Raw genomic sequence first — 22,042 nt, 5'->3', positions numbered from 1 at the left:
TTTCTGAGACAAAGTCCAACCTGGCCTCAAACTCTCTCTGTAGCTGAGGGTGACCTTGAACTTGTGATTCTTATACCTCTACATCCCAAGCATTATGATTACAAGTGTATACCACCATACTTGATTATTTTCAGACAAACGAAGTTAACACACACACACACACACTTCCAGTATGTTGTTAAACAGATCTGATTTGTTCAAAGCCAAGAATGAGTTGAATGAGCAGGTAGATGCATTTTCCTCAGCTTGCTGGGAGGGCATTTCAGGTGTGATGTGTCTGAGTTCCAATGGAAGCTCTGTTTACTCATCTATGACCCACAAGAAAAGCTTGCTCATTCTTTCCAATAACATACTTTTAAGTTCTATGACAAAAACATTTATTTAACACATTCAGTATTTCACATTGTACAAACCCTTAGATTCTCTTTATTCACTGGTCCATTTCTACAACAAATACATCCAAAACACTATATAATAAAATTATTTACAACATTTCCAAAGGACAAGATTGCTTTTTGCCCCACTACTGCTATTCACACACAGTACTTGCACAGCACAACACATCATTAGAAGATGTACAGATGCTCACCCTGCACTCTAGGCTGCTTAAGAAACGTGAAACTAATAACATTTACAATGGCCTTAGCGCCTTTCAATACATGGCAACATTCTAGAAGCCTTGAACTTCATTTTGCAACACCAAAAGGGCTGCTCCCCGTTAAACTTTATGAGACAGGTTTCAGGGACTAGGAAAAGGACCGCAATATTAAAATGACTAACTGTACAGAAATAGATTTAAAAAGTCACAGCTGAAAAATTGCTCTTTGTAAAATTCACACACATTTACAAGTATCAAGTCATCTTCCAGCTCGCTTACTTGGATTTTCTTCGCTTGGATTGCACTGCACCAGTTATATCTGTTGGAAAATGGAAGGACATGTTCAATGCAGGTAGAGGTGCTCCTTAGGCATCCACGATGACAAGAATTGACATAGAAAAGCCCCATTAGGCTTTGAATCAGTTTAAGGGACAATGATTTGAAAACAGTCACAGGATTTGCCTGCTAACTTATGTGGTGAGAGAGACTGACCCCTGATACTAGAGCCTGCCAAGTGGGGAAATGTGATAAAGACCATAGAGACAGCTCAGTGGGTAAAGACACTGAGAACCAACTGGTTGGCATGCACATACACATGCACAAAATATGACATGCACCTGGCCAGAAAAACTGACACTGCTGGGGTAGAAAAAACCCTTTATTATGATTGAGTGTATACCTGGGTGTTCAGTAGAACACCTACCTAGCATGCATGAGGCCCTGAGCTCCATCTTCAGGATCCACACCCTCCAAACAGTAGTGAATACACACATGGAAGCTTTCACAACAGGAAACACCTTCCCTGAACCTGAGGGCTGCATAGGTAGGAACTGAGTGATCTATACATAATAATGGTGACATAATAGGGAAAGACTGCTTCAATTCCCTTAATTTCCCTTGTACATATCAATGTCTCAAGTCAAGTTACTCTTATCTCAATTTAAATGTTTATTCAAAACTTTTCCAGTCTTCTATGGCAGAGTACAGCAGTGCTCTCAAGTTCTGCAAATGTAAACATTTCTTTAATATCTCATTAACTGTATTGTATTCATGCTGCTACACAATAGGTATTTTAGTTTTAATAGTACAAAAGAATATTCTGCCAGGCAGTGGTGGTGCACGCCTTTGATCCCAGCACTTGGGAGGCAGAGGCAGGCGGGGCTCTGAGTTCAAGGCCAGCCTGGTCTATCAAGTGAGTTCCAGGACAGCCAGGGCTTCACAGAGAAACCCTGTCTCAAAAAACAAAAAAAAAAAACAAAAAACAAAACACAAAACCCCCCAAAACAAACAAACAAAAGAATATTCTATCCTGGTAGGGTGGCACATGTCTTGCCATCATACCTGTTATCTCAACATTTGGAAGGCACAGACAAGAGGTCATCTTTGGTACATACATGGTCTTGAGCACAGCCTTGGGGCTATGAGATGTTATAAATAAGGAGAGCAAACTCCAAACCCAAACAATGTTTTTTATATACCTCTTGTGGAGGTAAAGAAATTGCTTTTCACATATTAATTCAAAAGATGAATCAGATTAAATTATTTGTGGATGGAATGGATTTTCTGATGCTACATTACCAGGTTCAATGTTCTAAGAAAAACTGACTTTCTTTTATAATATTTTGAAGAAGCCAAGCCACCAGAAACAGATGAAAAAAGCAAAAATTTTTACTGCTGTTAACTCTGGTCTTTGTCAGACATACCTATATGATTTTCTAAGATGGACCAATGTATTTCCAGGCTTCTGTTAGTAAAAACTTTTTATTAACCCTTTCTTTCCTTTTTTAAAGATTTATTTATTTCATGGATATGAGTACACTGTAGCTATCTTTAGACATATTAGACGAGGGCATCTGATCCGATTATAGATGGCTGTGAGCCACCATGTGGTTCTTGGGAATTGAACTCAGGATCTCTGGAAGAGCAGTCAGTGCTCTTACCTGCTGAGTCATCTCTCCAGCCCCTCCATATGCTTTCTTACTGGGTGGTCACTGCTTGTGCCATGTGGGAGAGTATCCCCAAATATTTACAGACCAGGAAGGACATTAATAATGGTGCTGTTTATGTCACACACACTCTCCATAATCAACTATTTATTAATTTATACGATTTCACTCTGTAGTCCAGGCTACCTGGAAGTCACTTCTAGTCTAGTCTGACCTTAGACTTGTGGTCCATCCTCCTACATCAGTCCCTCAAGTGTAGAGATTACAAGCATGGGTCACTCTCCTGTCCCTATAAGCAATTCTTAAGTTTGATTTTCACTGCAAGCAAACTTGTTATTTGTAGTGAAAATAACTGTACAGAAAGAAATAGATTTCTATATATTAAATAGGGTTTTATTTTGACATTGTTCATCCTTAGAAGAATATTTGGGCTGAGGAGATAGCTCAGTTGGTGAAATGCTGGCAGGGCAAACATGAGAACCTGAATTTGGATCCCCAGAGCCCACATGAAAAGCAATAGCAGCTGTGCATGTTTGTAATCTCAGTGCATGGGAGGAAAAAACAGGCAGTTCCATGGAGCTCATTGGCTAGGGTCATCAGCAAGTTCCAGGTTTAATGATAGAATACTGTCTCAAAAAAATAAGGGGGAAGAGTAGCTGATACTCAGCCTTGACATTTGGTTTCCACATGCATGCACACACATGTGCACATACCTGAAAGAACTCATGTGCACACATAAAAGTATCTATCAACTAGGTCAACTTTAGAAACATCACCCTTATGTATGAAGAATCAAATAGTAGGTGGGTAAGGTGGTACACATCTTTAATCCCAGCACTCAAGAGGCAAAGGCAGGAGGATTTCTCTGAGTTTGAGGCCAGTCTAAGTATTGAGTCCTGGAACAGCCAGTGATACACAGAAAGACTCCATCGAAAGAAAGAAAGAAAGAGAGAGAGAGAGAGAGAAGGGAGGGAGGAAGTAAAGAAAGAGAGATAGAAAGGAAGATCAGATGGTGGATCTGAGACTTAGCTGGAAAATGAGGTTCAGGAAGGAGGGTGAGTAGTGTCAAGTTTGACCCCCTTTTGTTCCAAGTCACTTAAAGGGACCCAGTAAACTGTAATACTGCCTTTGATGAAGAAAATCAATGTATGAGGCCCTCAGTAAAGGTGGTGGTATATTTTTATGAAAAATGTCTTTTAGGTCCCAAAAGACTAAACTTTTGAAAACAATGTGACCAACCTTATTAAGCCTTGAATTTCCCATGCAAGCAGCTTTTACAACCTAAGATAATGCAAAGCTTTAATCTTAAATTATGTACTTTTCTATGCCCCTGGCCCAGAATATGTGTGTATGTGCACGGTGTGGTAATCGTTTGCTGAAAACAGCCAACAGGTTGAAAGCAACCCTAAAACAAATATCCACCATAAATGCAAACAGCTGTGGCTGCAGGTTGACGATGTCGGTCTGCAGTCAGTAAGATGCTGCCTTCCCTTGTAAAACTCTGTGAAAGATTTCTGTAAAGAATCCCGTTTCTTTCCCAGGCCATATTCCTGTGCCATTTGATAAATACAGAACAAAGTCCTTTGTTAAGGACAAGGACAACTAGTGGGGCAGAGTCAGACTCACATAACAGATTACAGATAAGCCAAAGACTATAGATAGAAGACACAGGGAGAGAAGTGGCAAACTCAAATTTGAGTGAACTCTTGGTGAAATTAACACAAGAGAAAGTGGCTTCATTTTCATCTTTGACAACATTAACACAGTTTAGTGTTGAGGTTATCTTTAGTGCATTAACCAGTGCAAGTAAACAAGTGACTAAGGCTAGAAATTAAAAACAAAAACAAAAAACAAAAACCTCATTTGAAGACTGGTGGGAATGATGAGCAGTGTCCCTTTATGCTATCATGAGATATAAATGTTTGTTTATATCTCGTGGTCTCCAGATGTAGTCCAGGGTGACCTAGAACATGGCCCAGAACCAAGTCAGGCTTTGAATATATGATCTTTCTGCCTCAGCCTCCTAAGTGTTGGGATTACAATCATGTACTAAAATGCCTGGCTAAAATTTTGTTTTTCTTCCCTGGTGTTATGACACAGGCCTTTATTCCCAGCACTTGGGAGGCAGAAGCAGGTGGATCTCTATGAGTTTAAAGCCACATTTAGGTGCAAATATGAATTTAAAATGAGACCAACCTAGCATGTTCAGTTCTTTACTCTCCCAGCAGTGTCCATTGCTGTGTACACACACAGAAACACGTATGCTAACGAACTGACAGTGGATAAAGGACATCAAGGAAGAAGCAAAGAGACTTGACAGGAACTGCTGGGATGAGGATCTTCTCCTATCTTAATGTCCCCATGCCCAAACATCCAGGGCCCACTGCTAACCTTTAGTAGAGCTGGAGGCCGAAGCCGGTCGAGAGGATCTTTTTCGATGTCCATTTTCCACGCTCTCCGAAGCCGTTGTCGGCTCCTCAGTTCGAGAGTGTCTTCGGCTCGTCAGGGTTTTGGACTTCTCAACTATCTCTTTTGGCTCACAGCTGACAGAGAGAAGTATCAAGTTTCCAAGAAGGTTAAGGGCATTAAGACATATAAAAAGGGACTCTTTATGAACAGTTTCATTCAGAAAGTAGATTATTAGCAGCTATTCAGGGCCAGGGATACAGCTCAGTCTAGCTAGTATGTATAAGGCCTGGGTTTGATTAAACAACAACAACAACAACAAAAATCAAGCCACAGTTATTTTACATAGAAACAAAACAATGTTACTGAGAATTTAAAAACGAATCTAGCTTGTTACATTAGAAAAATAAAATAAGAAAGCACAATGCTGGTGGAATTGTGGGAAAGAAGGAGAGAGCCATAAAGAACTGCAGCAGCTCCTCTCCAACCTTCACTGCTTTCCTAAGATGAGAATATGTCCCACTTCAACCATCACTTTGTAAAATTTTAGCTACAGAATGTATTTAATAGATGTTTGAAAGCTTCTACTAGCCCAAAATAATACCTAAAATCTGTATGTGGAGGTGCATATCTTTAATTCCAACATTTTAAGGGCAAAGGCAGGCTGATGATGCCTGTGAGTTTGAGGCCAACCTGGTCTACATAGTGAGTTATAGTCCATCAAAGGTTACACAGAAAGACCCTGTCTCAAAAGAAATTATTATTTGGGGGTAGCTAGGAATATTTGAGCACATATTGGTATTAGATAATAACATAGTAATTAAGTAATAAGAACATATTCACAATCCACTGCAGATAAACTGGATGCCCTAACTCCAACCCTAGAATTTTAGTAGAAAGAGGTATTGACTGATTGACTGACTGACAGGGTTCCTGCATGTAGCCCAAGCTGCCCTGGAACTCACAGAGATTCACTTGCCTCTGTCACCAGAGTGCTGGGATTAAAGATGTGTGCCACCACCACCCAGCCAGTAGATAAATATTTAAAATTGGCAATACTGTTGTTATTAAAGACACAGGGACAAGTTTAGACAGACATAAAAATCCTAATAATAATAATGATTGGTTACTTAGTTATGGCACATCTATATGCAGTCTTAAAAATTATTTTGTGGGGCTGGAAAGATGGCTTAGAGGTTAAGAGCACTGACTGCTCTTCCAGAGGTCTTGAGTTCGACTCCCAGCAACCACATGGTGGCTCACAACCATCTGTAATGGGATGTTACCCTCTTCTGTGTGTTTGAAGACAGCTACAGTGTACCTATGAATATTAATTAAAAAATTATTTTGTGATAGATTACTTAAGACACACTGTTCATGATGAGTGAATGGTTTGACAACACATTTGGAATAGTACTTCTCTGTATATTCCATAAAGAAACCACAAGATGAGTCACTCTGCAATTCTATGTTTCTTTTCTCTCTTTTTCTTTTTTGAGGTAAGGTCTCATGTAGTCTAGCTTCATACTGTTATATAGCTGAGCATAACCTTGAACTTTTAGTTCTCTGGCCTGTACCTCCCAAGTGCTGGGATTATAGGCATGCACTACCATTCCTAGGCTTAATTCTGATATGAATCTGAAAATCTCTTTAATAAACTTTTTACTATATCCATGGTTCAAAATACTTATTAAGATCACTTTTTAAAATCAGATTAAATTTTCTTGCAAGTCATAGAACTGAAATGTAATACAACAAAAGTTAAAGCCCATTTCTTCTGGGAAGTTTTCCCTGCCTCTCTCTCCCCGTGGACTTGTTTCTTCTCTTGGGTTCACAGTCTAAATATATGACTGCGACCTTCTAAAGCATCCACTGGATGCTCTAGAAGGGGTTTTAAAGATTTATTTATTTAATGTGTATGGGTGTTTTGCCTGTATGTATGTCTGTGCACATATGCATACAGTGCCCTTAGAGGCCAGAAAAGGATGTTGGATCCTCTAGAACTGGAGTTACAGAGAGCTGAATCACTGTGCAGTGTTGGGAAACCCTGGGTCCCCTGGAAGAAACGTCAGTGCTCCTGACTGCTGAACCTTCTCTTCAGCTCTGAATGTTCTCTTGTAATGTCTTGACCTTTCATGAGACTGTAAGTTCCTTAAAAGTACAAGTCATGATTTGATTATCATGACTATCTCTACTTCACTGTTCACTCTTGCTGGAAGACCCTTTGTTAGTAACACTATGGTTGGGAATTGGGCCATAACTGTTCATTTATTACCTTATCTACCTCATATCAAACCACAAACCAAGAAAAGGCAGAGAGGCCAGACTGGAGCTAGGGTAGAATTATAAGTAAAGAAGTTTACATCACCTTTTATAAGGATAGTTTTCTCTTCGAACTTAGAAAATAATTAACTTTTCTGAAGACAGCTCCTAATAGTGGACCCTTTTTCCTTCCTTCTTTCTTTCCTTTCCTTTCTCTTCTCTCTCTCTCTTTCTCCCTCCCTCCCTCCCTCCCTCCCTCCCTCCCTCCCTCCCTCCCTCCCTCCCTTTCTATCTATCTATCTATCTATCTATCTATCTATCTATCTATCTATCTATTTTGGTTTTTCAATATAGGGTTTCTCTGTATTTCTCTAGCTGTCCTGGAACTCACTGTGTAGACCAGGCTGGCCTCGAACTCAGAAATCCACCTGCCTCTGCCTCCCAAGCGCTGGGATTAAAGGCGTGCGCCACCAACGCCCGGCTATAGACCCTTTTTCTAGATAAATAGTTGGCATATATTTAAGAAACTCAAATGAACTCAAGTATTTGTTCAATTCAAATAAAAACAGATGGGTGGTTAATTGGAATAGCAGTGAATTTGGAATTAGATAATATGGGTCAAGTTGGAGAACCTGTGCATTTATCAGCTACAATATTTAACTCCTTGTTCTCTAGAGTATAGATTCTTATCTAAAAAAAAATCTCAACTTGTCTACTGTAATACATAGGTCAAATGTGAGGGTTCTGGGGTCAGAAAGAGATAGGTTGGAAACTCAATTTCACCATTTGCTGTATCTGTGACTCTGGGCAGTTTAGTTAAAACTCTCTGACCTTTAGATTTCTCATCGATATATGTTTTATTATAATAATGGATAATGTAAAAAATAAAGTAAGGTAATACATCTAGAGAGTTCATAGCCCAGAGTATGGCAAGGAATAATATTCAAAAAATGTTAGCTAATATTAAGAGCTGATATGAAGATTCAATGAGAAATGATTTGTGAAGATACTTTACAACTAAATTTCTATATAAATATGAGACATTCATTAAAATGTTATTGTATTCCTTCACTAAAAAAGGGGTGATTTTTGGGAGATAAAACTCCTTTCTAGGGCTAGTGAGGTTAAAGCACAGATGTGCCTCATCTGTTTGGTTATATAGGGTAGCACAGCTAACCAAACCTACATGGCTTTTCCGTCTTTGACCTTCAAGGCTCAAACAACTCTGCTCAGCAGCTATATTTGAGGACCAGCGGTAAAGGAGGTAACATTTATAAACATGACAATCATCTCCTCACTCTGAGTGCTGAGTGCATCATCAGTTTTTAAAGCAGTCTTCAGGTTTCCTAAGGTGGAAGGTTTCCCCGAGGAATGAAGACTCACAGCAGCTCTCTATGTGAGCAGTGAAAAGAAACTGGTGCCAGAGTACAGGAGAAGGACAAGGTGAGACGCTTAAAGACTGAGAAAGCTGATATCCTTCAAAGAAGCTTATGCCAGGGTCATGCTAGGTCTGCAGAGATGGTCATCTTACCTTTGTCCAGAGGCTATGGCAGCATTTGCCTCAAGTTCTGTAAAAAAATACAAGGAGAGAATGAGATGTGGAAGCTGTGGTTCTGTGTCCACAGGGAGAACAAGGAATCTACAGAATCCAGAATGCCACATTTATACTGACAGCTCTCCATGTCCTGCAGGAGTCTTATCCTGTGTGATATGGAGACAAAGTCGGCACTGACCCAACTTGGTTTGTTGGGGGCACTTACTTGGTTTATTTTTATTTATAGTTCACTGTGAAATAATCCTGTTTGGATCAACAGAACTAAATTCATATTGCCTGGCTCCGATTTCATCCAGTTAAGACTCCGTTAGTGAAAGAAGCCTCTTCCTGTCATGTAGAAGAGATTGTTTTCATTTCAAAAATAGCACCACCTTTCTGCATTTTCTTTTTAAAGGCAATTAATTACCTTTAAATATAATATAATGTCTATTAAAGATTCATTTTCCCCCCTTAACATTTTCACTGAACCTTAGAGGGCCTGCTTTGAGATACTGCCCACAGACTAAATTATATTCATTTCTGAGATACTTGATAGACTTCATCAACCACCAAGCAGTGACCTAGAAACAACTGAAACAGTTTGTCTGGCAGACTGCATCAGTGAGCATTCTCTGGGGTTATCAGATACTTCTTTTCAGCATCAGAAATGAAATGAAATAAAATGAAATTTAAAAAAAAAAACAACAACAACAAAAATAAAAACCCTTCTAATTCTATTAGTATACCTCTAGGCGGCTCTTTTACAAAGGCCAAAGGCCTTTCTCTACTGTAGTAGACAACCATGTCCCCTGCTGTGCCCTCCCTGGCCCTGTGCCTGTTTTCCTACTTAAAGAATTCAGTGCTTCAAGCTAAACTGTCAGACAAAGCACGTGGTTGTCTTTTGAAGGCAGAGTTACTTGGCTTATTTTTTTTAACCCAACTTTTTCCTTTTTTCCTTCCTTCCTTCCTTCCTTCCTTCCTTCCTTCCTTCCTTCCTTCCTTCCTCCCTCCCTCCCTCCCTCCCTCCCTCCCTCCCTCCCTCCCTCCCTCCCAGTATATGGGCCTCATTTTGTAGCCCATGGTGTTGTGGAACTTACTATGCAGCCCAAGCTGAGGCTCAAACTCATGTCAATCCTCCTGCCTCAGCTGAAATTACAGGGAATGAGCTACCATCCCTGCTGTAATTTCTTATTATCCATGTGTTCATATGTACATTATTTGCCTTCTCAGGATTCAGTGCCTCATATGAAAAGTGTAGCTGACTATGTTATTTGCTTTGGCATTATGATTAAATTGAAATAAAACACTCGAGTTTTAGTACAGTATTTGGTACTTAATAATAACAATGCACCGTCAACCATTACCATCTGTTAGGCTGATGGTCACCTTGCACTTTTCATGTGAGGAGGCTGGTCCTTCACTGCAAAGGCTCACAGTAGGGAATCCTTGCTTTCTGTCTTCTGCTTAGTTCCCAGAACTTCTTCCATAAAACCTGATGTAATGCCACAAGAAACAGACACTAACTCCTTCTTGGGTCTTTACTTCCTTGCTGGGTCAGCTAGAGCATACAAATTCACCTAATATATACTCAATAATAACAATGTGGATGAACAGTCTAAGGTGCTAGATCAATAATAAAAAATAGTTCAATTAAAAAGAGGTGCTAACCTTGAAGAGCTTCACCCCCAGGCATCTCATTCTGCAGCACTCGCTTCCTGAACTCTCTATGTAGTCTACTCTGACCTCAGAGTAGTAAACCTCTTGCCTCAGTCTCCTGAGTGCTAGGATTACTGGCATGTGCTACAAAAGGCTACTCTGCTATTTTATTCTTAATTTTAATTAATAAATTATGTTTGTTTATTTTTGAGACAGTTTCTCTATGTAGCCATGGCTGTTCTGGACCTCACTATTTGAGGAGCCTGGCCTCAAATTCACAAACATCTGCCTGCTTCTGCCTTCTAAGTGCTGTGATAAAGGCATGTGCCACTAGACCTGGCTTGTATACCCTTTTGAAAGAATCAAAGAAGTTGGTTTTGAGAACTTTTACACTAATTTATGTAAGTGGAAGGTTCTAAGGTGTGTTCACACATGCACACATGTGAGATGTGCCCTGTGCATTAGAGTATCCAAAGAGGAGGCCACAAGATCCTCAAGATCCCCTGGAGTTGGAGGTATAGGCACCTATGAACCATCAGATGTAGGAGCCAGGAACTGATCTGGTCTTCTGAAAGAGCAGCAAGTGCTTTTACCTACTGAGTCATTAGCCCAAGCATACACCGTCAATGATATTCCAACTTCCTTTGGGAACCAGTCATACTTTCTCTTTTGTACTTTTAACAACCTTCTGTGACAAAGAACCAAGTAAAACTATGAAAATGTCTATGATACTCATTGGCTGTGGTGTCTGTTTTGCAAAGGCAGAAGTGCTCTTACTGCCATCAAGGTACTTGTGTGTTCAGAGCTGACTCAGCATCTTACAGCAGCTATTATACTTGAATTCTCCTGGAAACACCACCGCTACTGCTGTTTACTAGGGCTATTTACAATATCTTGGTCAAGGGGAGAAACTTAGTCATGCATAGATGGCTAGGATGATTCACCGTAAGCAGAAGGGCTGGAATATGCTTCTACATCCACCATGATAATCCAACTACAGATGGTACATTCATGCTTGTCACCTCAGTAAGCAAGCATATGCTAACTACTCAGCAGCCAGCTGTGGACAGCAGGGTCATGGAACAGGAAAACAACTCAGGGTAGGGTGCAGACAATGAGCACAGAGATTCCTTTCTTGAGTTCTCTGCTAACACTACAAATATGAAAATGAACAAGCTGGTTGGGAAAAGTAACCACAGAGTACTACACAAGTTCTGCCACACAATTTAAGCTGGCTTGGAAAACAAGTAGGTAAGACAGTTCGAGATTCTTACTGACTCATGAGAACAGCACTGCCTCCTTCAATGTAACCCATCCCACTCCAAGATATTCTAAACAGTACCTTACCTGGTCTGGCAACAGACCCTTGCAGTGCTGTGGCTGGAGTTTCCTTTGGGGCTAAATTCTGTGAAGGGGCTAAGGCAAGAAACAAACAAATAGGTCTTTTACTTTTTTTTTTTTTTTTTAAATCCCTAACTAAACTAGAAAGCATTAACCAAGCAACTAAGTAACTGCTGAAACAGCATATTCTTAGAAGGCCATGCTTGCAGGCTTGAAGCTGATCTTCAGTATGGACTTAACAAAGCAACTACTCTAACCTTCAGCAGCGAGGATCTGCTCCTCCCTTTACACTGAAGAGTCAGGAAGGAGATGGCCACAAGAACAACTGCAGCCACAACTGTAGCACCAATTTCAGGTTCTGACTTTTTTCTTTCTGTGTGGTTTTCAGACAAGGTCTATCTCAGTTTCCTCAGCCTGGTCTGAAACTCTTGATCCTCCCACCCCAGTCTCCACAGTGCTTGGATTATAAGCATGTGCCACCACACTAGGCCTAATGGCTGTTTTTTTAAAAAGCTGAAAACTATGTCTTAGTAAGCAAGCTAGCTTCTTTTAGAATGGCTATACCACTCACCTCAACATTTAAAAAAAAAATTATGTAACCCCAGTAGAGATTCTACACACACTACTTGATTACCAAAACACACAATTCTGTACTTTTCTATAGCAACTAGCAAGAGTGATGGGCATAAAACAGACAATAAATATATACTTAATAAATAAATCAATATAGTATTATTTACTTTTCTAACAAATAGCTATAAGAACTTTCTATAAGCAACTCAGCCTATTATGAAAGGTAAGACAGATACATACAGTATACTCCACTATGATGTCATATGGAAAGAGACACATAAAATATAAAGTGCCATGGGAGTCCAAAGGAAAAGAATAGTCTAGGCTGAAAATGTAAAGGAATACTTCAGGTAGAAATGTCAGCACGAGTCTTTGAAAGACAGAACGGACTTAGACCCTAGAACTAGAACACACGAGACACTCTGGAACATAACTTTATGGACTGCACAGTAAAGACTTAAGGCTTAAGTATGCCAGGGCTATCAAGGGTATGCCTCCCATCTTAACACTATATCTTAAAATTCTTGATAAACTACAACAGTAAGTTTTACCCTTTGATGGAAACTGAATTTTGTAGATTCCTCTCTGCTTAGTAGCTTAATTGCTGGTTCATCTCCCTAAAATTTATGTTTCTCTACTATCAATTGTGATTCAAATAAAAATATTTTCTAATTATTTCATCATTATTCTCTTAGTATTAAAGGAAAAAGTTCCCTAGAAGGAAACAGAAATGGAAATATCAAGCATCAGAGTACATATTTAAGCCACACCAGTTCCTTCTGGTTTACACAAGGTCTCATGTAGCTTAGCTTGGCTTTAAACTCAAGTCTATAGCCGAGAGCGGTTCTGTTCTCCATCTTACCTCCTCTCCCACGTGCTGCATGAGTGCATCACCATGCTCAGCTTTTAAAAAAATTCTTATAGTCGCCTACATCAACAAAATTCAACCTTGAAACAGAGCCGTCCCCAGCAAAGTCTCTCTCTCGTAGGGACATTGAACTCTTTGCAGGCCTTCACCCCTTCTTGTATCTCTTTAGGTAAGAGGGAGAAAGAAGGGACGGAACCTTTCTAGAGCTATGTCTGGGGCAGTATGCTGGCACTTGATATTCAAGTTCTCTCACTGAATCCTACATATCCTGGGTGGTAAAATTATAATCTCCACTTTACAGGTGAAGTATGAGGAACTCACCAGACTGTAACTGGCAACCAGTGGAGCTAAAATTTGAATTCTGATCATAACCTGAAGCTGGTATTCTTTCTGCTCCTCCTCCTAATTGGTAGGCACTCAAAGTATTTTAGCTGCATAAATAAAAGAGGTATTATTAGCTGGCTTAGATACTGCAGAGGCCCTTAGCTATGACTAACTTGTCTCTAGGTACGTGGAGCTTCTGCACCACTTGAGCCATACAGGAGAAAGGAGGTATAAAGACACCTGTGTTTCCAGTATTAACCACTGATCTAGTGTACAGGAAATAACTTGAACTAGATGTCCACTAATGTAGTTTACTAAGAGGCCATGTCCAAAGGAAACAGGCAATAACACTTAAACCATATTACCATATTTTAGGCTCTGTGCTAAGCATGTCACATTCATTACCTCACTGAAATCTTGTGACTATTACTGTCTCCACGTTACAAAGGAGGAAGTGAGACATGCCCCAGCCCATTGAGCTGGCAAATGCTGCAAGTCTATCTGACTCTTCCCCACTCAGATCTTCCTTTGCTTATCATGAAATCTGGTTTTCTGGTAAGCTTTTCTGGAGCAGTCCAAGCAGAAAGGCCCCTGAGTTAGCATACAGTGAGAACAAGGCAAGAAGTACAATGGGAGGGGCATAAAGAAGTTGCTGTTCACACTCAAGGGATGATGCCAGGCCAGAGACTTAAAAGAGTATAGGCTCAACAAATATTAGACATTTCTGAGTTTCAATCTTTTCACCCACAGGAAGGAATAAGACTATATCAATGGTTGGTATAAAGATGGTGTGAGATAGTATGTATGAAAATGCTTTTTAAAACTGAGGAACATATATACACATGAAAATGAAACATGAATCAGTTCAGAAGCCAGGAAAGAACCATGTTAATGAATATAAACTGAACATGGCATTTAAAAGCATATTTTTCAATGTACTTTCAGTAAGTAAATCTACAACTGCCATTTTTCTTCTTTTAAGTAGAAAAGGGCTTGTGCTTTCTCTCTTGTGGGACAGGTCAGCAAAAACCTGACATGAGGAGCTGATGCCAAGCTCAAGTACATACCTATGCTGGGTAGAAGCTCTGGATGGGATCCCACCTTCTCCTCCACTAGGCCACCTGCAAGTGGCTCAGATGTTACGCCACCATGATTGCCTTTTGTGGTTGGCGCTGTGGAGACGAGCTCAGAGGGCACCAATGCGGTTACTATTGAGCGTACACTGGTGGGAAGAGCACCGCCAGCTAAGATGGGTCCTGTTGAGGTGGAGCTTGGGCCCATGGAGCTAGAGGTCATTTTTAGTAGAGTGGGTGCTGAGGGTGTTGGGGTTTTACTGTCCAGCTCTGTGGAGCACTGCTCTGTTCCCATTAGCCCAGGAGTTGTGATCTCTAGCCCTGGGCCTTCAGTCTCTCCATCTGCACCATACTGTTCTTCCCCTTTCTCCAGAGAGCCTGTAACTTTCTTACAAGCCTTGGTCAGCAAAATCTGGCCAATTTTGTCCACTTTTCCTTTGCCCTTACTGGATGAGACTGGGCTTCGACGATTGGCAGAGGAGCCTGGACTATTGGTCAAAAGGGGAGAAACTACTGTGGTTGGCTGTGAAGGAGGCAGAGTGCTCTGGTCTGCTGAGGTGTTCGTCTGAGGACTAGCCTCATCTGGATTTAATTCTTTTACTTGCTGGACAGAAGGATTAGGAGCGACGACTGGAGAGGATGTACAAGGAGGGGAAGGCAGCTGAACAGGAGTGGCTCGTGAGCTAAGGACCAATGGCCGACCTGTCTGTATATTTGGAGCAGGACTACTAGAGGAGACATTAGGTGTTACAGGAGCTGAAGAAAATTTTATGTTCTGAGGTATGTGTAAAGGTCCAACAACTGCGACGGAGGGAGGCATCAGGCCACTGTTGGTTGTCAATGGGGTTGCAGGAATTGTGCTTGGCTGTGATCCTTTCATAACCTGAATTATTGAAGATGAGTTGATAAAGACAGGTGTAATGAACTGAGGCCGGGCATTAGACTGAGCAGCTGACTGTCCTTCAGAAACCATAACTTTGTTACCCACGTTGGGCATTGTGACGACAGTTGACATCAATGCAGACTGCAAGTGAGTTGGCAGGGCTGCTGATGTGTTAGATGAAGTGGTTATGGGGTTGGAAGTAACAAATACAGTTATTTGGTTTGGAGGTAAGGGAGTAGAAATGGAGGAAGAACTGACGGGTCTTGACATTACTGGAGGGATGCTTGGTGCAACGTTAGAGCTGACCTCACTCAATTCTGAATGCGCAAGTGTTGAACATGGCTCACTACTGTGAGGTAAGTTTAAAGAATTAGAGGGTTCTTTAGAAGACGGATCCTGCAGTGTGGGAATGATAGATGCTTTTTTGAGGTCCTCTCCTGAAACTACTGGAGGTGTTACTTCCAGATCTGTAAGCCCAGGGGGTTTAATGGTCACATTAGGAGCTCCAGAGTTGTCAAGAAGTTGGCTTAATGATGTTGGTGCTTCTCTCATGGCAGGAGACATCAAATTTTTGTTCTCTTCAATACTGGGGAGTTTGTTAGGATCCAATGGCTGTCCATCCTTTTTGGATTGATCTTCAGGGACAACCATTTTAGCTTCTTGGGTAGGGACTACTTTCAGCTCAGTGTTTACCTGCTCCTTCCTACCCTGGGAATTCTGGCAGTCACTGTCCTGAGGAACATTCAAACTCTCTTTGTTATCCTCAAGAACAGTCCCCATTGCAGGCACAGGCACGGTGGGATTCTGAGGATTAAGCCCAGTATTGTTAGGAAAGCTTCCAGGTAAGGGGGGATTGGTAAGTGGAGTGGGACCAACCAACACATTTCTAGGCAGCTCCATGTTCTGCAACATGGTTGTGCTTGTTTGAGAAGCCAGAGTAAGTTTAGGGGCTTTTGAGTTTTGCCTTCCAGGACTTGGAGTAGTTTTCCTACTGGACCCAGGACTCGACCTGCGACTGTTGCTTGGACTTGCCCGTTTTGTTGTTCCAGGATTAGACTGTTTTCCAGAATTCACCACCACAGAATCTAATTTATGAGCTTGTGGGGCAGCAAAGTTAGGAGGATTAGTTATAGTAAGATTTGAAGGTGCTTGCCCAATGGCCTTCAGAGTTGTTGGATTTAAGCCCTGTTGATCAAAGCCCCTATTTAAATTTGGCCTGGGAGGTAAAGGAATATTAATCTGTGGAGGGAAGAGTCCTGCTATGGAAGCATTGAGTCTCTCTGGAGATAGACTGATTTCTGAAGGTTCTGTGCTGGGAGGGCGGTTGTTGGGTGTCTGAGGATAATAGGGTCTGGGGCTGGCTCTGTTTGGTGTTTTAGGCCTAGAAGTCTGGGTTGGAGCAGCCACATTTGGAAAGTGGTGGCCATGGGAACTAGGCAAGGAATTTACAGGAGGTTGCTGAGGAGTTGCACCTTGAGTTGCTGAAAGGGGAGATGGTCCAGGTTTGGGCCCTGTCATCATTAGTTGATTCTGAGAAACTACTAAATGTGAGGGCATGTTATTTGGGCCTCCTGCAACAGATGGTACTTCACTGCCACTAGCTTCAGGAAGTGAGGACATCTCTCCTAGCGGTGAGCTAGAAGAATTCTGTGGGTTCTCCTGGTATACCATTTTCCTTGAATTACTTCCCAAAGGAGTATTCACAGACATCGGCATTCTCTGTTTATCAGGTGATGGTGGCACAGAGGCAGGTCCTTGCAAACCAACCATGACAGGTACATTGCCACTCTGCTGCATGGGCATTCTCTGGGAGTCTGGGTTCAGAGGACCCCGTGGAGGATGGACATTTTGGGAGACTGGAAGCCTAATGGATTTAGGATCTTGCTGCATCATGAGCATCATCATCATTTGTTGCTGCTGCTGCTGCTGCTGCTGGGACTGTGGCTGACTAGGTGGTGGTGGTGGCTGCTGCTGCTGAGGCAGTTGTGGTTGTGGCTGCTGCTGTGGTGGCTGTGGTGGGGGTGCGACATGCTGCATGAGCTGAGGAGGCATCTGCGGTAGTGGCCTCTGTTCAACTGGTTGTGTAGGATAACCTAAAACAAGCCCCCCAAAATCAGGGAAGTTAGATTTTTCAGTGAGAAAACTTTGCTACCTTTAGAGTATAGCTAAGCAGTACTCATAGGTAGCAGACTGTGTACAAACAGCTCAGGCATGCTGCTCCCAGGACAGCCCCTCATTATTTGACACAAGCAAGGGAGGGGGGGGGCACACTGCTTAAGGAAGCAAAAAGCAAAGCATTAAGAACATGAAGCAAGCCCCTTGGTGTCTAGGCTGCAAATGAAGCATTACTGTATTAAGACTGTGCTACGCACTATAAATGGTTGGATCTACTAGATGAACATATAAAGAGAGAAACTATCAACAGTAAGTGGCTGGCTGCCCAGCATTTAGGTCTCATGTAGAAATAATCAGTAATTCATTGTGCATAAAAAAAAAAACCACACATTTAGAAATCGCTTTTTCTCGGAGCAGAGGACTTGTTTTTCTCAAGACTTGATTTTGATGCAAACAGCCTTTTTATTCCTTCAGTGAAATTAAATATATAATTCTATGATTGAGCTCTTTTAAAAAGGATTTCAATTAGTCTGGTCCATGGTTTCCATATATTATGCTGTATCCTTTGGGCTTGATCCTCTGAAGAAAACTAAATGTACTATACTGCTCCTAGGTGTGCATCAATTTAATAAACAGAGGAGCAATGGGGCTGATTACTATGGTGAAAATAAAATAAAGTACTCAAGTTTTTGTGCATATTCATCTCCATGTTCCGTCATATACAGAAGTCTTTATTTGGAAAAGTATTTTCTATGAATCAACAATTGAAGAATAAGTAAGCCAGAAGCACAGACCTCAGGAGTAAAAAATAATTTTGGGACAAAACCTCTGAGGACAATGCCTTCTAAATTTGCAGAAGGCATCCTCATACATGATTCCCTTTTTTGTGATGGTATATGCGAATTTCTGAACAAAAACCTTATACAATCAGCATCAGAGAAGAATCAAATTAAGCCAAGTATAAAGGTGGTTTAGTGTGGAAAGTGGAAACATGGGATGGGATTCCATAGTTATATTTATTCAACTGTTACATGAAAAATAATTTGGAAGTTTTACAGAAAATGTAAGAACACAAATAACTAGCTCTGGCAGCTGGAAGAAATTCTGGATCAAGATTTTTTTCAGAGCAGCTGCCAAATGCTTTGGCCAGACTCTGTGCTTAACAGAGTTACTGTCTTCTAGTCAAAGATTTCCATGGTACCAACGAGCAGAATCCAGTTCTGAAGTTGTTTTTGATTTGTTTGTTTATCTTTGCTTTTTGGTGACAGGAAGTAGCCCAGGATGGCCTTAAACTCATTAGGTAGCTGAGGATGAACTTGAACTGCTAACCCTGCTGCCTCCACCCTGCAAATGCTGGGAATACAGTTTTGAAGGTTTTCTTTAAAATCCTTTTGTTTTGTTTTAGGTCCGAGTCACTTGTTGATACTTATAAATTTGGCATTCCAACAGGTAAAACGTAACAGGTTCTTATATACTTTGGGGTTCCGACATTAAGAAAAGTGTAATTTTTGGAAAAGTTCGTTTGTGTCAGGGCGCTAGCACAGATGCCTCTCAGATCTTTAAATGAGTTTATCAGACAGCACAGTAAATACAAAGACAGTAATAGGATGACATGGCAGCCTCTCAAAAGCAAGAGCTAAAGGCTCAGCTGTTACAAAGGGTCCAGAAGCTGGAGGAATCAGTCCGAAGGGGCTTAGCGCTAAGAAGACAGCTGGGATAGATGGCTGAGAGGAAAGCCAGGTACACACAGTAACTACATGTATTAGTCAAGGGGTACAAAGCCTTGATGCCTTTAGGGGCCAGGCAGATAGTAAAGAGAGAAGTAGACTGCATAGGACAGCAGGGTCCTGCAGATACTGCCCGCCCAACTGCACAGCAGTCACCTATTTCTACAGTCAATTAAACTCAGGGATTTATTTAGACACCACTAGCTATTCAAATCTGTTAAAGGTCAAATTGAGCCTCAGGTTCCCAGTTTGCAGAAAGGAGGCAATAAATGTTGGAAAGAACTCTTGAATCCACGCAAGAGTCAGCTATGCCTGAGATAAGAGGATAACTCCCTTCCTGCTCACAATGTCTTCCGAACATACTCACCAAGGACTGGAGACTAGTAGCTTCAACAGTGCTATTGTGGCTCACTAGAGATGACTGTAGTATGCTAAGCAATTTGTAATAAATAACATCAAGTCTTGACATCATGATGATGTACTTTTGAAACATATAAATTTATAAATTAAAAGCAGATAAAAGGTTAACTCTAAAAAATAATATCACTTTCATTAATATGCCAAAGAATAGGTGAAATTACTTAAGAGGAAGAAACAAAGCATTAATTCTTTATATCTATAGGAGAGGGCTTGTGAAACTTTGACTTGAATTCTGGAATAAAGTTTTAAGTCATTGTTTAGACCAAGAAAAAAAATGGGTGCAGAGAAACTGTGATATCTGGTCTTGGTGCCATGATACCTGGGTTGGAAAGAATCAATTTCAGATTTTCATAAAACCATGTTCTTTAACATTGAAAAGATAACATTTTATAATCAGTGAAAGGGCTTCAATACTATTTTTTTTTTTTTTTTTTTTTTGGTTTTTCGAGACAGGGTTTCTCTGTGTAGCCCTGGCTGTCCTGGAACTCACTCTGTAGACCAGGCTGGCCTCGAACTCAGAAATCCGCCTGCCTCTGCCTCCCGAGTGCTGGGATTAAAGGCGTGCGCCACCAACGCCCGGCGGCTTCAATACTATTGATACTATTCATTTTAAGCTATTGAGCTGACAGTAATCACATGATTATTGCTTATGTTTTAAAGAGTCAGAATAAATTTTTTTTTACTAAAACGTCATCTTGCTTTAAGTCCTAGCAGTAGTTCTCTGCTTTGAAAACATCTCAGGAAGTAAGAACTGCAGACAAGCAGGATACAGTGAGTAGATCTCTATACTATCATATTTTATTCTGATGGCAACTAAAACTACAATGCTGACCAAAAAAGGCACTTTCCACTGAGTCTGATTTGAGGACTAATGATGAAGACAGTTTAAGCACGTCTGTATGTGTGTGCATTTACATGTACCTATGGACGTTATATTTAAGTATTTACTTAACCAATGCAGTGCTTGCACAGTATATTCCTGAAGCAGTCTAGTTAGTAGACAGAGAGCATTGTTGTTTGACGGAAGGGAAGAAGCCTTGTAAAGGTGGATATGCAGTGCAAAGTTTATAATTTTAGCTAGTATCTTATTACCTGGTGGCCGGTTTGAAAAGTCTGGCAGTTTAGGGCCTGTGGTGTCCAAGTTGATTCCTTGTTCTCCAGGTAATGACTGTTGATCAGCTTCCTCTAGACCAGTTGGACGATTATCTGGGGTGCTAAAACACAAGTAGCACAGATTGAGTAAGCTGTATAAGGAACACAGGAATCTAGTGCAACCTCTTCCTACTTTAAACAACGACAATATGTTTATATATTGCTCTTACCATTATTTGTATCTTTCTAGTCTGGATTCTTAATATTGACATAAGAGTAACCTGGCCATTTCATTAAACCTTAAAGTTCACGTAATCTTAGCAGTGTCCTTACTCAGTGTCACCCTCTAATTCCTGATACTATGTTTTATATAATGACCTTTGATGTTTAGCTTGATCAGGACTCTGAGCTACCAGCACTCTGCAGTGTTACTCCTGGGATGCCAGGGATTCAACAGCTTAAGGTAACTTTACATGTCTACTAACTAGATGGAGACGGTACTCAAAGAATAAAGGTGGAAAATACCACAACAAAGCTACTTAGCTTTGCTGTGGAACAAAGACTTGGAGACATTAACCATTGGATTCTTTCTGTAACTTAGAATTCTAGTGGGAAAGAAAAAAATGAAAACGTTCTTTTTTCCTATTCATGCCCACTTTTTTGAGGATCCAGTGTGCTTATATTCCTCATTTGGTTTATTTTTTATTCCCATTTGCATCTTCCTTTCCCAAACTAATTTCCCTTTGATTTGATTATGGTCATCCCCTTGTAAACAGTATTTTGTCCCATAACATTCTATATAGTTTTATAAACCATCAAATTCCTTTAAAAAACAGCACCACCAGCAGCAGCGTATGACTGGAGAGATGGCTCAGAGGTTATGAGGTATAGCTGCTCTTCCGGAGGGTCCAGGTTCAGTCCCCAGCATCACCATGGCAGCTCATAACCACCTGTCACTGTATCCAGGGGACCGGACACTCTTTCCTAGCCTCTGGTAGCACCAGATACAGAAGCATGTGGTGTATAGACACACACAGCCAAAATACCCACACACATAAACAATAAGAGATTACTCCCCCCCCCCCCCCAGCATTTAACAGGCCCTAAGGACAACCAAATCACTATGCCAATTTGTTCCTTATATAACTTTCCAGTTATTTCAAATTATAAACGAAGATTTTGTGGTATCCTTCACTTAAAAATTTTTTATAGCTAAAACAATGA

General features: G+C 40.9%; 1 protein-coding gene across 5 annotated transcripts in view; it reads right to left on the bottom strand.

The window, feature by feature from the left end:
* Positions 1 to 353: 353 nt before the first annotated feature.
* The window catches only part of Ncoa6 (nuclear receptor coactivator 6), an 83,915-nt gene continuing 62,226 nt past the window's right edge, over positions 354 to 22,042 (bottom strand). For 4 of the 5 annotated variants that reach the window (XM_029474541.2, XM_021156357.3, XM_021156358.3 and 1 more), the window contains 6 exons: positions 20,819 to 20,940; positions 14,576 to 17,557; positions 11,750 to 11,818; positions 8,744 to 8,780; positions 4,936 to 5,087; positions 354 to 917 (listed from right to left, as the gene is read on the bottom strand). In XM_029474541.2, the coding sequence (XP_029330401.1) occupies positions 874 to 917; positions 4,936 to 5,087; positions 8,744 to 8,780; positions 11,750 to 11,818; positions 14,576 to 17,557; positions 20,819 to 20,940 (3,406 nt within the window). In that variant the 3' untranslated portion in view covers positions 354 to 873. The remainder of the gene's footprint in view (positions 918 to 4,935; positions 5,088 to 8,743; positions 8,781 to 11,749; positions 11,819 to 14,575; positions 17,558 to 20,818; positions 20,941 to 22,042) is intronic. The other variant, XM_021156359.3, reaches the window with a different exon arrangement.

This window comes from Mus caroli, unplaced genomic scaffold, assembly GCF_978045245.1.
Source record: "Mus caroli unplaced genomic scaffold, Mus_caroli_1 scaffold_2, whole genome shotgun sequence".
NCBI classification, from domain to species: Eukaryota; Metazoa; Chordata; class Mammalia; order Rodentia; family Muridae; genus Mus; species Mus caroli.
This window is presented reverse-complemented; position numbering and strand designations above follow the sequence as displayed.